Source organism: Vicia villosa, unplaced genomic scaffold (genome assembly GCF_029867415.1).
Source record: "Vicia villosa cultivar HV-30 ecotype Madison, WI unplaced genomic scaffold, Vvil1.0 ctg.001758F_1_1, whole genome shotgun sequence".
NCBI lineage: Eukaryota > Viridiplantae > Streptophyta > Magnoliopsida > Fabales > Fabaceae > Vicia > Vicia villosa.
The window spans coordinates 73,491-88,255 of record NW_026705718.1 but is presented as its reverse complement, the minus strand read 5'-3'; the positions used below and the strand labels follow the sequence as shown (position 1 = coordinate 88,255).

The window sequence follows — 14,765 nt, the reverse complement described above, 5'->3', positions numbered from 1 at the left end:
CTCTTACTACATGAATAACACAATACTTGAGCAAACTTGCAATCTTAAATTATCTCTTCAATTATCGGGCTTCATCCTCAAGGTTGCGGAAACCGTTAGTCAGGTCCTCATGGAGCTGAGTAAATTTGGCAACCAAAGCAGATTCCCCTTCAGCAGGATCCTCAAATTTCTGAGACCTGCAATTACAACCAACCAACATAATAAGACCTACTTTACGTGTCAAAATAAGTCATCAAAGGTAGCTCCCCTCTCTACTGCCTGCACATGTAGCAAGTCTAATGTTAAAGATCTGAAATTCAAATGCAATTAAGTATACTGAAATCTCTTTTCAGGCTGAAGTAATAACACACTATTATGACTGGGCTATGATAAAGAATACAAATAGAAGGGATGCATACAACCACTGCTAACAACCTACATGCCTACATTTGGATAGATTTTTCTTTATTCTAAAGTGAGATTTGTTCAATAAAAAAATTTAAGTAACATTGTTTGATTCCTTAAACCACCATACCTGATTTGCCAAATTGTAGAAATGAATAATGTTGCACATCATCCAGATAGACTTGTAGAAAGGACAGAACTTGTCATATCTATTGCACACAAAATGTAACAATATAAGAGAGACATAAAATAAAAACACTAGAAGGGGAAATAATGTATCAAAGTTAACAATTTACAAGGGCACTTACGGCGTTAATCAATAGCAGTGCGGTTGCTATACCTTAACCAAGACCAAATGACCAATACCTTAACCAAGCTTATACATAAAGGTAATGCAGTCTCCACAGGAAATTAGAGAGTAAAAAGGATCAAACAGCCTCCATAAAAAGCTTTAACTAAAGTGTGGCTTGATAAATCTAACCATATAAATAGCCAAATAAAATTACTTCGGTTCTTATAGCTGTATTAGTCTTCGTAATTTCAGTCCAATCCACACCACTATCAAAATAATGTAGAAAACACAACAAAAAAATAAAACACTGAAATTTAGCATACGTACTGTCTCTTATCTAATTGTTATAAAGAACAATAACTTTTTAGTTTATGATTAGGAATTTAACACATCTAGAAATAGTTGTATGTCCATCATATGGCATAGTATAGAATACTCCACCCAAGAAACAAAAGCATTCAATCAACCATGTGGAGAATTCTTGGGTATTGGAATAATTTATCAATGTTTATATGCACAGTTTGACATTCCAAATATTGGCAACAGGAGAGAACTGGTAAAGATTAATTCTCATGAATAAAAAGAAGATTTAGATCTTAGGAAGTAAGAAATCACCTGTATAAATTGAAGCTTCACGAGCAGCCACAGGCATGTTTGAAGTGTTAGCCACAAGTGTTGTACGCTTCATGACAGATTCTTCACGACCATCAGGTAATGTCATTGTAAGTTGTGGAAAGTCCATCAGAACCTGAACAATCAGTAAAATGATTTCACCAGCCGAATACCAGGAAGCACAAATATTTCATAGAAATAACTTAAAAGGAAGCATACCTCAGCCATTTCATTTTCACGTTCTCCACAACCAACGTAAATAACAGCATCGGAATTTGAATACTGTAGAGGCAAAAAGGGAAGAATTAAGAGGTCTGCTGAATTATTGAAAAAATTTATAATTACATCACCATTGTGCCTTGACATGGTGTGTTAGCTCACCTTAGAAAGAGCTTGACTAATGACAGTTTTTCCACAACCGAAAGCTCCGGGTATGGCACAAGTCCCACCAAGTACTGAGGGGAAAAGGGCATCAAGAACACGCTATACAAAACAAAAGTCATTAGGTACGAAACAATCCGAATTTTATCATACACACGAAACAGAATAAAAATTGAGCTTACTTGACTAGTAAGAAGGGGAGTATCAGTTGCAAGTTTTGATGCAACAGGCCTTGGTGTACGTACAGGCCAACTCTGAAATGGTTACAGTATTTTATGTTATAATGAAGGATAAGGAAGACCAATAACTCAATAAAGCAACAAAAAAAAGAGATGGCCACAAACCTGAAGCATGGTGAACTTCTTTTTTTACACCTTGAAACTCAAGCTCCAACACAGTATCCTGCAAATAATGGAAAAATATTATCATATATCGCAAAAGATAAAGAGAAGCTCGAGAATGCAGGAAAAATGTGTATAAATACATTTAAGCTCAGGAAAGTTGTCATAATAAATATATAAATATGAAGCACAAAGAAAGAGAGGCTGCAAACATATTCTAAACATAAAAATGAAATAATGGACTTAAGAAAGATCTTTTAATATAAACAGAGCTAAATAAACAATAGAAAATAAATTTAAATGACAAACCTTCAAGGAATATTGGCCAGCCGGTGCTACGTAGGTAACCTTTCCCATGGCATCAGGAGGAAGTGCAACACAGTATTCCATTAAACTGTTCTCGAAAACAGTCTGCAATAGTAAATAATGCATACAAAGAATCAGAAAACAAATCTACAAATAACAACTTATAAGCTAACCTAATTAGCTAGAAAACATACAGCGTACAAGTCACCACCAGTTAATAGATCTCCTCTACCTGTCACCAATAATAAAATAGAATATCAGAATATGTGGACCTAGTAATATTTGTTTTCTGCATAAAACTTCACCATAAAATGGAATTTCGGCATCAACCTTTGGGTTACTGAAGATTTCAGCAGCTTTGTGTCTCTTATCTGTAGGGATAGGCTCACCTGTTGGTGTATACGCATCGCAAAGACCTTCGCAAAACAAAATAATCCAATTAAGTTCATAAATTTATGTACTATTTCAATTTCAATCAACATGGCATGAAATGAAACAGCTTTCAAGTATAATAACACTTCTTACCATTATATTGTTTCCGCCACAAAAATAATCTTTGAAAATTGCTTGAGGACTAACGAGGAAAAAAAAGGAAAAGGTTAAAAAAGAAAATTGTAACTCATGTGGTAAAACTAGTAACTAATAACATCTTAAAAGTATCGGTACAAAAAATCTTACTATAGGATCACTTCACTATCTTCACCAAGGGCTTGTCCAGTGCTAGATCTATCATAATTCCACTTAGGAAGCTCAGAGGGATGCGAAACAGGCTTTGATATGGTCTGAGAATAAAAAACATACTTATAAGATTACAACGAAAAGCATAAGATAGTATCAATATTTATTACATACCCTTGATTTGCTGCGCACATCAATTTATGTTCCACCAATCCTGTTTCAAAAAAAAGTATCACAGATTTAACAACCTTGTATCGTTATAAATAAGCTATGATGTAGAAGAACAGAAATTAAATCAACCAATTTATAAGCAAAGTATTAATGTTATTGCATTCTAGTACAAACCAATTGATAAGCAAATTATTAGTGTTATTGCATTCTAGTACTAACCAGAAACAGAAAAGAACAAACACAGCTGAGGCAAGAAACAAAACGAGACACAACCAAAGATCAATCGAAACAAAAAAGGAACCAACAAGGAACTGAGATTAATGATGTAAAATTTAGAGACGCAAAAGGGAATGAGACAACTGAACCTGGTATAGAATAATCTCACTACAACAGAGTTGAAACGAAAAAGAGAAGCAAAACCCCTAATTCCAATCTAATAGCAACTTACCAGTAACCAACATACATACTCTACAATCACAACATTGAAATCTAATCCTATCAAGAGTTAATTCATACAAAATATAGGTCGTAATAATAATCAAAGTTAAAAAATCGAAACCTCTTAATCATCAGGCATGCAAACAGTCTCATTTACTTTCTCTATATTCCCAATTGTACATGGAACCTTCTTTTCGGGAAGCTATAAATACACCCAAAAAAACAAAATCAAAACAAGAAGCAAAACAACAACAACAATGTCAATTAAATTCGATTTGTTAAGAGAAAGAGAACGAGGCTGACCTTTTCCCAAACTCGATAGCTCTCTTGACAGCCATCGATTAAGCTTCGCATGAACTTGCGCTTTTCACCCATAGCCATAGTAGGAGTAAGAGATGTATGGGTTTTGGTGAAATTAGAAAGACAAGTATTCTAATTTGTGTTTGAATAGGTATCCAAGAAAGAGAGGGAGATGAAAATTTTTGAGCTTTCAAAGGAGGGAAATGTTGGAGCGTTCTAAATTTTTTTAGGATTTGTTAGAAAAGTTGAGGGAATATGAAAAAGTGGGAGAAGTTTGAGTTAATAAAATTTACAAAAGTAATTTTGATTAATTTTAATTAGTTATATATTTGCACTATAACTTTTGATTTTATCCATTTTGCAAACTCATTTGTAATATTTATTATCAATTTTAATTTTAAAATTTATTTTTATATAATCAAATAATTTAAGAAATATATATATATATTTTAGTTAATTTAGTCTAAGAAAATAAAACTAAAAAATTTTGAAATATTAAAAAGTCTTGGTAAATTAAAAAGTCTAGTATTTATATTTTGAAAAACTTATAAGTTTATAGAATCAAATTAAAACTAAAATAAATTTTGAATAAATAAATTGTGAATCTAATTTTAAGAAAAATACATTAGAAACCTAAAATTTAAAAACAAATATTTATTCTTTTATTTATTTATTTAATTGTTATTTTCATTTTTAAAACACGATATATAACCGTCTCATTTTTTAAAATAAATATTTATTATTTTATTTTTATTTAATTAATTGTAAATTTTTGTCTCAATGTCCGTCTCTGTTAGGCACGGATAAAAATCCGTCTCTAACATAGTTTACCATCTTCTGTTGACTATCTTCCATGGTTCACACATAGTTGACTATCATCCATGCATCTCAGACATAGTTAGGACATAGTTTACCATTATCTGTCGACTATCTTCCATTGTTCACACATAATTGACCATCATCTATGTATCTCTAACATAGTTCACACATAGTAGACAATCATCTGTTGAATCTCTTCCATGGTTCACACATATATGAATATCATCTATGCATCTTTGACATAGTTCACACATAGTTGACCATCTTCGGTTGACTATCTTCCATTGTTCACATATAGTTGACCATCATCTATGCATCTCTGACATGGTTCACACACAGTTTACAATATTTTGTTGACTGTCTTACATGGTGCACACATAGTTGACTCACTGACAGGGTTCACGCATAGTTGACCATCTTCTATCCATAACATGGTTCATGCATAGTTTACCATCTTCTATTAAATCTCCTTCATGGTTCACACATAGTTGACCATTATCTATGCATCACTGACATAATTCACACATAGTTGACCATCATCTATTGACTATATTCCATGGTTCATGTTAGACGCTTGGCTTATGTATCTAGAGGGGGTGAATAGATGCTTCAGAGTTGATTGCAGTTTTCTTAAAAGTTTTAGGCGAAAGTGTTTAGGAATTGACCATTATCTATGCATCACTGACATAATTCACACATAGTTGACTATCGTCTATTACCTATCTTCCATGGTTCACACATAGTTAACTGTCATCTATGTATCTCTCACATAATTCACACATAGTTTATCATCTTCTATTGACTATCTTCCATGCTTCACACATAGTCGACCATCTCATGTTCATCTGTAACATGGTTCACACATAGTTGACCATCATCAGTTGACTCCCTAACATGCTTCACACATAGTGTACCATCACTTATGCATCTCTAACATAATTCACACATAGTTGACCATCATTTGTTGACTATCTTCCATGGTTCACACATAGTCGAACATCATTAGTGCATCTCTGACATGGTTCACACATGGTCGACCATCATCAATTGACTCCCTGACATGGTTCACACATAGTTGATCATCATCTATGTATCTCAGACATAGTTCACATATAGTTGACCATCTTCTATTGACTATATTCGATGGTTCACACATAGTTGACCATCATATATGCATCTCTGACCATCATATATGCATCTGTGAGATTCTCTGTTAAATGGCCATAATTGTTTTCTGGTATTTCTCCTATGTCTTCCACCACATCAACATTCATTTCAACATTTTGTATTCCATCATTAACATTTTCTGCAGAGATATCAATATGTTACAGATCTTGTTCTTATGTTGACTATCATCTGCTGAATCTCTTCCATGGTCCACACATATTTGACCATCGTTTATAAATTTTTGACATGGTACACACATAGTTAACCATCATATATTGACTATCCATGACATGGTTCACACATAGTTGGCCGTCATCAATGCGTCTGTGACATGGTTCACACATAGTCGGACATCATCAGTTGACTCCCTGACATGGTTCACACATAGTTAACCATCATTTGTGTATCTTTAACATAGTTCACACATAGCTTACCATCATTTGTTGACTATCTTCCACTGTTCACACGTAGTGACTCCCTAACATGGTCACACATAATCGACCATCTCCTATCCATCTATAACATGGTTTACACATAGTCAGACATCATTAATTGACTCCTTGAAATGGTTCATAAATAGTCGACCATCATCATTTGACTCCCTGACATGGTTCACACATGGTCGATCATCATCAATTGACTCCCTGACATTATTCACACATTGTTGACCGTCATCATTTGACTCCCTGACATGGTTCACACATAGTTGGACATCATCAATTGACTCCTTGACATGGTTCACACATAATCGACCATCATTAGTGCATCCTTGGCATAGTTCACACATAATCGACCATCATCAGTCCATCCTTGATATGGTTCACACATAGTTGACCGTCATCCATGTATCTCTCACATAATTCACACATAGTTTAGCATTTTCTATTGACTATCTTCCATGGTTCACACATAGTTGACCATCATATATGCATCTCTCACATATTTTCCATGGTTCACACATAGACGACCATCCTCAATGCATCTCTGACATGGTTCACCATCATCTACTAACTATTTTTCATGGTTCACACATAGTTGACCATCATCAATGCATCTCTGACATGGTTCACCATCATCTACTGCCTATTTTCCATGGTTCACACATAGTTGACCATCATCAATGCATCTCTGACATGGTTCACTATCATCTACTAACTATTTTACATGGTTCGCAACAGTTGGCCATCATCAATGCATCTCTGACATGGTTCACCATCATCTATTGACTATTTTCCATGGTTCACACATAGTTTACAATCTCCTATCCATCTGTAACATGGTTAACACATAGTCGACCATCTCCTATCCATCTATAACATGGTTCACACATAGTAGGACATCATTAGTTGACTCCTTGACATGGTTCACACATAGTCGAACAACATCAGTGCATCTCTGACATGGTTCACACATAGTCAAACATAATCCGTTGACTCCCTGACATGGCTCACACATGGTTGAACATCATCAGTTGACTCCCTAACATGGTTCAAACATAGTTGAACATCATTGGTTGACTCCCTAACATGGTTCACACATAGTTGACCATCTCCTGTTCATCTGTAACATGGTTCACACATAGTCTAACACCATCTATCCGCATGTAACATGGTTCACACATAGTCGAACATCATCGATTGACTCACTGACATGGTTCGCACATAGTCGACAATCTCCTGTTCATCTGTAACGTGGTTCACACATAGTTGAAAATCATCAGTTAACTCTCTGACATGGTTCACACATGGATCACCATATTCTGTTCATCTGTAACATGGTTCACACATAGTTGACTATCATTTGTTGGATGTGTGACATTGTTCACGCATAGTTAACCATCATTTAACCATTTGTAACATGGTTCACACACAGTTAACCATCTCTAATCCATCTCTAATAGCAATTAGTTGATTGTCTGACCCTCGATAACCCTTATTTAACCATTAGTTGATTGTCTGACATGGTTCACACATAGTTGACCATCATCAATGCATCCCTGACATGGTTCACACATAGTGGGACATCAGCAGTTGACTGTCTGACATAGTTCACACAAAGTCGACCATCTTTAGTGCATCCCTGATATGGTTCACACATAGTCGGACATCATTAGTTGATTGTCTGACATGGTTCAACTACTTTAAGAACGCTTGAAATTAACTTACTTTTTTTTTATAGTTTATGAAATAAATAAAAAATTACAAATGCCAATCTTAGGGGTTAAACAAAAGACACGCTCACAAATATTAAAAACGCATAGAATAAACTTTGAACCATTTTTGAAATAAAATAAAATTAATATTCTTATGTATTTATTGTTAAAAATTTATAGGGGCACCACTCTTTTCATTCGTCCATGACACTCAAATTCAAAGGACCGACCCTGGTGACTATCTTCCACGGTTCACTCATAATTGACCATCATAGTTCACACATATTTGACCACAACCATCAATGTGTACGTTTTGTTTAAAATGTTAATATCTAAACTATTAATATCTTAAATTTTTGTTTATTAAGTAATTAATTTATTAAATATTTTAACTATTTAATATCCCAACTATTAAACTTTCAATTATATAGTTTATTAAATAATTAATTTATAAATTAATGAAAAAGTTATAAATATAAGGGACTTTAATGAACTAAATATTTAACAAATTAAATATTTTTACTATTTAATCATTCAATTATTAATATTTAAACTATTAACATTTTTTTAAACCAAAACTATTAACATTTTAAAATTTATTTTATAAACTATCAACGTTTAAATATTTAAAAACCTACCATTATTATTTAACATTTTAAATAAAATTTAATATTAATATATAAAATATTCATTATATACATTAAATATGCCAATTTGCTACTAAAGAAAGTATTCATTATATACTTGTGTTTTGACAACATTTAACCAAAAAATTGAGTAGTCTGGTGGAGAGCAATACATGCAATTAGTTAGATGGAGTGGGTTCGAATCCTTTTAAGATCAATTTTTAAAAATGCCAATCAAAATCCCTTTAAGATCAATTTTTAAAAATGCCAATCAAAATCCCTTTTACTTCCTTACATTTGAATATTCTTTCATTAAATATTCACTGTAAAAATGTTCAAATTGATGACAAGCTAACTAATCTATCCCTAGTAGGCAATAGATCATTTGCATTTATGCCTCCAAATCATCCCAAAACTTCATCAATTAGGCACTGCAGTAAACAAAAACATGTTAGATTTATGACTAAGATAAATCCCATTATAAAACATCATACTTAGAAAAATATTGATCAACTCAATTTTTCTGCTTCAGTTTAATGTCTAACAGCAGCACCCATTTTGCCATATCTACCTTGAAGAGCATTAACATGAATGCATGAGAGCTTGCTGAAGTTGGATGCAAATATTCAAACATATATACTACTTTCCATGTGAGTTTTTCATTATGTTGTTTGAGCTCGAGGGAACTCCAATTTAGAGTGAATAGCAAATAGCAATCATCACATTTTTTTTACAGATCCAACGAGAACTACATACAACAGAAATAAATTTTATCACGATAAGCCCTTTGATTTCCCTTTGATTTCACTGTCAGAAAACTATATATGCTCTTATAGCAACATCACTGAACTTAAGCAATTTTTTTGAACACTTGCTACCAAAACCACATTCATAACCTGCACCGTACATAACCGAAATTCTTTCAGTTCATACTATATCCCTGCACATTATCAAATAAACCAAAAAAAATCTATAACATTTGAACCAATCTACCTATCAGAAATCAGTCCCTGTTTCAAATATAAAAACAGAACCATATCATATTTTTCCCATCAATACTAAATCAGCAATGCCACAAATTCAAACGAGCAACAACCAATAGCCCTGTATCCAAATCTAAATCAGATTCAAACATCCCGCTGCCACATAAATAATCATGAAATCAAGCCATAGACATTTTCATTCAAACATCATAATCACCACAATTAACCTATAACAACTGACTCAGTTTCCAGTCAAACTAACTTATAACCATAGCCTTCATAACAGTTTTAAGCCTATAACTAACTTCTAACAAGTTTCTAACAGAATCTTATAACAACCTTTATCCTAACTAACATTCATAACTAACAGTTAACTGTTTCAACTAACCTATCCTAACCCAACAACCCACTAACTGTCAATTCAGTTTCACCCTAACTTCTAACAGTTTCATAACTAATCCCTAACCGAATTGTAACTAACATGAAACAAAGAATCAGAAGGATAACCAACCTGAAGTCTCTGCCTTTTGAATCTATATAAGTCAGCACTTCCATCACTTACAGGGTCTCTGGATTCTCTTCTCCACTTTCCCACACCATCTTTCCTCCACCATTTCCTCCACCATTCTTCTTCTCCTCCACAATTCACTCTCCATTTCGTTCATCTTCACAGTTCTTCAATCACACAGAGAGCTCTCTTTATCTCTGCTGATTCTTTCTCTTCATCGATTGATAAACGCAATTCTATCGCACCAATCTCAGAGCCATTGAAGCTTCATCATCTTTGCAATGCAATACACGTCGCTCATCTTCATTCATCTGCATCAACAACAACACGATAGTCAACTTCTAATTCTATCAACAACACGCAATCAACAAGACTCAATTTGAGATCGCTAATCAAAATCGGAAAAAGAAGAAAGCGAAGAAGAAAAGCAAAGAACTAAAGAACAGTGATGTTGCCGTTAGCCTTTGCCGTTGTCCGTTCATGTTTTAGGCTCAGTACTTTTATTAGAAATTACATCCATGGCGCTCTTCGATTTTTCCGGGAATATGATATCGTCTATGATATGATTGAAACCCCTAGAAGATAGACCCCTTAAAGTCATATGAATTCTTTGCGTGAACCGATTATTAGTCCCCCGCTCTGTCATCAACCATGACAACATTAACCAAATCTGAGTTGGTTCCGACGTCGTTCCAAATGACTTTTGATGGCGTACTAAATGACTAATACTATGAACAACATTCACCGAAAAATCACACTATACATATGACGAGACCGAACCATAATTGGTTTGTATCGACCTGCAGCTCAATTACAAAAATGAGCTAGTTGTTACATTTTATAGTAAACAAATAACTCACAGTTACGAACATCTTATATGGATATTTATTGAATTATTATTCCAACAGTGAATTAAAACTGGGGAAGCCAAAATGAGACTTATCTTAGTTCACATGCTGATGTCGGAAATTTGATTTTTAAAACTACAAAAACAATTTGATTGCAATTCTTTCTTAAAGAGAACAGAACATAGGTACTTTAGCCAACAAGTTAAGGCGCCTTCTAAAAACTTGAAATTAAGTATGCTGACCTCTTTGAAAATGTTGCTATGTGAAGTTTCCACAAACCCCTACATCAAAGCCAAAAGCTAAGTCAGCAGAAGAGAATTTAACAAATAGAAACCACTTGAAGCTTCTTAACACTAGAGTACATGAACTTGAAAGATATAGAAGTTTTATAGACAAACCAATTTTTTGAACAAGTTGATGGATTCTAAATTTGATTCTCCAATTTTAACCTGAAAGATGTTGATCCCTAACTCCTCAATAGCAAAGGTCATCATCATCAGAATTCGGTTGATGGATCATAACTCTAGAATTCGGCATACAATATCTCTTCCCTTTTGTACCAGCAGCAAGGAGAAATGCACCCATGGATGCTGCAAGTCTGAGACAAACTGTTGACACATCTGCCTTGCATAACTTCATGGCATCATAAATTCCCATTCCTGCAGAAGACAGACTTATTTCAGATTCATTAAAGGCAGTTCCTTTCCAATACTCAATGATTCAATAAACCGAGTTCCTTATGGATAGAACTGTTCAAAAGCTAAAACGGGATGCCATTTTCAAATGTCTGAATTTGCTTGTAAATTCCAGTGATCAACAATTTATTCTATTCACAAATGTTTACATTTACAATAATCACCTATTTATACATGATAATCCTACCTACCCCATTAACTAATAATTTCCTTAACTAACTCCTTAGCTTAAATCCTAACAAACTCCTCCATGTTCTATATTCTAACAGTTACCACAAGCAGTGAATCAACAAACTAATGTGAGTTATTAAAAGCTAAAATCTTGTGTAAGGTATTAAGTAAACATCTATGCGCAATCAATCGACAAAACTGAACTCGAGATTCAAGTAGATCCACAACGAGTCAAGTGCACAGATAAGAACAAACAAGTAAAAAAAGAAGTATAAAACTTTGTTTACACTTGTTTACCTACCAGCAGTAACAGAACCACCAGGTGAATTTATGAACAACTTGATGTCTTTCTTAGGATCATCAGCATCCAAAAACAAAAGTTGACTGATTACAAAATCTGTTGTCGTATCATCCACCTGCTCAAACAAAGAAATTCACAAGCAGACACCATCAGATACCATCTCTTCAGTTCCATTTCATTTCCCCTCTTTGTTTTTTCATTTTTCTACCAAATTAACTAACAACCATACAAAAAATCCCAAAATCAACAACATCAAACACCTTGTCTGCAATTCAGCCCTATTATCGTAAAAACTCTCTTTTTTTAACCCTTTTCCCCTATTTGTCCATTTTTCTGCTGTGGTGAGCATGCTATTAGACTGAATCTACCCACATGAAAAAGCTTGTAAATTTCCCATAAAAACATCAAAAGATACAAAAGGGTACTCCTAAAATATCAAAATAACAGCAACAACCCCACCAACCCAAAAGAACGGGAAACAAGATTCATAACCTGAGAATCCAAAAAAGACAATCCTTTGACGGAGAAGCATGTTGGTGGTGTCAAGTTCTTCGAAGTTGGGAAGCCATGGAGAAGCGGTTTTGGCAGATAAATCATGGGAAACAAGCCAGTTGGAGGATAAAGTGGGTTTGATTGCGTTACAGATTGTTGGTCTGTGTTTGGTTGAAAGATTGAGGGTGGGAAATCATTGACGGTGGATGTGAGAAATCATTGACGGTGGATGTGGAATTCGGGGATGAATTGGGAGGAGAGAGAATCGTCGTCGGTTGACGCTGTGAGATGAAGAGTACAAAAATGGCGATTAGGGATTAGAGTTCTTGGGAGTGGGAGATTTCTGTGTTTCAATGAAAGGAGAAAGTGAATATGGTGATGATGAAGTGAGGAAGATGGGGATATAATTTATTTTATTTTAATTGATCTTTTAATAAATATTACATTTTAAAAATAATATTAATATGTTAGGGACTAAGTTGCAATATAAAAACTATAAAATTACCACAGTAAGTGTCAATAAGGGTCATTTAATGCTTCAGTCCACTGTGGCACTATTAGGGTTTAGGGCTTAATTCTGATTGGTCAGGCAGTGACTTCACCACTGAAGTCAAATGGGCGAATGCACAGTAGAATTTCCCATATTTTTAATCTCTATAAATAAATCATTTAATAATTCACACTTAGAATACTACTTTTACCCAAAAGGATCCCTAGTTGTCCCTGCCCCCACATGAGCAACAACTAACAACCATAATATTTTGGAGTGTATTACTGACAAATCATGTTTTTACAAGCAAAAACCTGAGACTGTAAGTATCATCAATTTGTCTGTTTTAATAGTAATTGTATTGTCTCAATTGAATTTTTTGGTGCTATATATTATTACTCTCACAAACTCTTATAAAATTACAACAATAATGCATGAACGTTACATAGGTACAAAATAATCCTCAAGGGGTGCAATAGTTATATGATGCAACAATTCTGAGCAAACAGTAACATATTCTTACAGATTCATGTATTTTTGAGTCTTTTTTTTTGCTGTAAAGAGAAATCATACGTGGTGTAGTGGGCATTGATTACGTAGTATATATAGTACAGACAAAGGAAAACATCCCAAACTGCTCATTGCCCCAAGACTCAAGGCATCTACAGTCACACTGTAAAAACCATAGAACAATTTTCATTTCCAAAATTTAAAATAGTTACTATTATCTCAAAATACCTAAACAAAGTTACAATTTCATTATATCTATTCTTTCTAATTTCATATTTTAAGATAAAGTTCAAGATATTTTAGCTTTTAGCTTTTAACTTTTTTTCAAAAACTATTTGTAATAGCTTGAGTTTGTAGCTTTTAACTTGTAATTTTTTTTCCATTTATACCCTTATTCCTTTAACAAAATATTATTACCCTTATTAATTAAAATGATCTTTTATGTCATTTTGTATCTATCAGCTAATAAAACAGTTAATTTAATAAACACTCATGTTAGCGTATCAACTATCAGTCACTAGCTACCAGTTACCAGCTATCAGCTATTTTTACCAAACAGAGTCTTACTCTTAAAATTCGGAGTTTGGTTGAGAGATAAATAAATTCCAACTAATAATTATTTAAATTTGCTATGTTTGTCTATAATTAAAATTTATTAATTAGTTAAACTCAACATTTTAATTAATAACTGCTTGTTTACTTTAAAAACATAGTTTTTTTCTTTAAATATGTAATTAATTAATAAAAAATAATGGAAAAAAATAAAAAAAAAACAAAAATATTTTCTCAAACAAGTGTAATATTTTTAATTTCTGAATGTAATATGATTTGTTAGAGTATCATTTATTTAAAGCTAACATACATGAAGTCCTCAGAAATAAAAAAGCTAATATATATGATGCCACATTTGAAGCTAACAATCTAATATGATGCCACGTTTATAATTTCCAAGCCAACAAATGCAAATGATTTTTGTTTGGTTTATCCAAAGTTTTAACCTTGGGCATTAATTAGTAGATATGTCCAAATGTAAGTTGTTCATGCCCCAAGAGTGAAGGCAACAACAGACAATAACCCTTGAAACAGCTAGAGTCACACCA

At 33.4% G+C, this 14,765-nt stretch overlaps 1 protein-coding gene, 1 long non-coding RNA gene and 1 pseudogene across 12 annotated transcripts; all 3 read right to left on the bottom strand.

Annotated features, from left to right (window-relative positions):
- Positions 1 to 1,240: 1,240 nt before the first annotated feature.
- Positions 1,241 to 2,723, bottom strand: LOC131636498 (V-type proton ATPase catalytic subunit A-like; annotated as a pseudogene).
- A 116-nt stretch (positions 2,724 to 2,839) lies between these two features.
- Positions 2,840 to 3,216, bottom strand: LOC131636497 (uncharacterized). Its single transcript, XR_009294107.1, has 3 exons — positions 3,169 to 3,216; positions 2,995 to 3,098; positions 2,840 to 2,890 (listed from the first exon to the last, which is right to left on the bottom strand). It is a non-coding gene; the product is annotated as an uncharacterized LOC131636497 (long non-coding RNA).
- Positions 3,217 to 8,735: 5,519 nt separating this feature from the next.
- On the bottom strand, positions 8,736 to 13,065 carry LOC131636482 (ATP-dependent Clp protease proteolytic subunit 3, chloroplastic-like). Of its 11 annotated transcripts, XR_009294102.1 has the most exons (6): positions 12,666 to 13,065; positions 12,174 to 12,288; positions 11,405 to 11,665; positions 10,162 to 11,287; positions 9,661 to 9,771; positions 9,293 to 9,563 (listed from the first exon to the last, which is right to left on the bottom strand). XR_009294102.1 is itself a non-coding variant. In XM_058907087.1 (5 exons), the coding sequence occupies exons 1-3, from the start codon at positions 12,768 to 12,770 to the stop codon at positions 11,481 to 11,483; spliced, it is 405 nt and encodes a 134-aa protein (XP_058763070.1). In that variant the 5' UTR covers positions 12,771 to 13,059; the 3' UTR covers positions 8,736 to 9,098; positions 10,162 to 11,287; positions 11,405 to 11,480. The 11 variants fall into 11 exon arrangements, 10 of the variants coding, with proteins under 10 accessions (XP_058763070.1, XP_058763069.1, XP_058763068.1 ...); XM_058907087.1 differs by lacking the exons at positions 9,293 to 9,563; positions 9,661 to 9,771 and adding an exon at positions 8,736 to 9,098 and having other exon boundaries at positions 12,666 to 13,059; XM_058907086.1 differs by lacking the exon at positions 9,661 to 9,771 and having other exon boundaries at positions 9,293 to 9,607; positions 12,666 to 13,059.
- Positions 13,066 to 14,765: the final 1,700 nt, after the last annotated feature.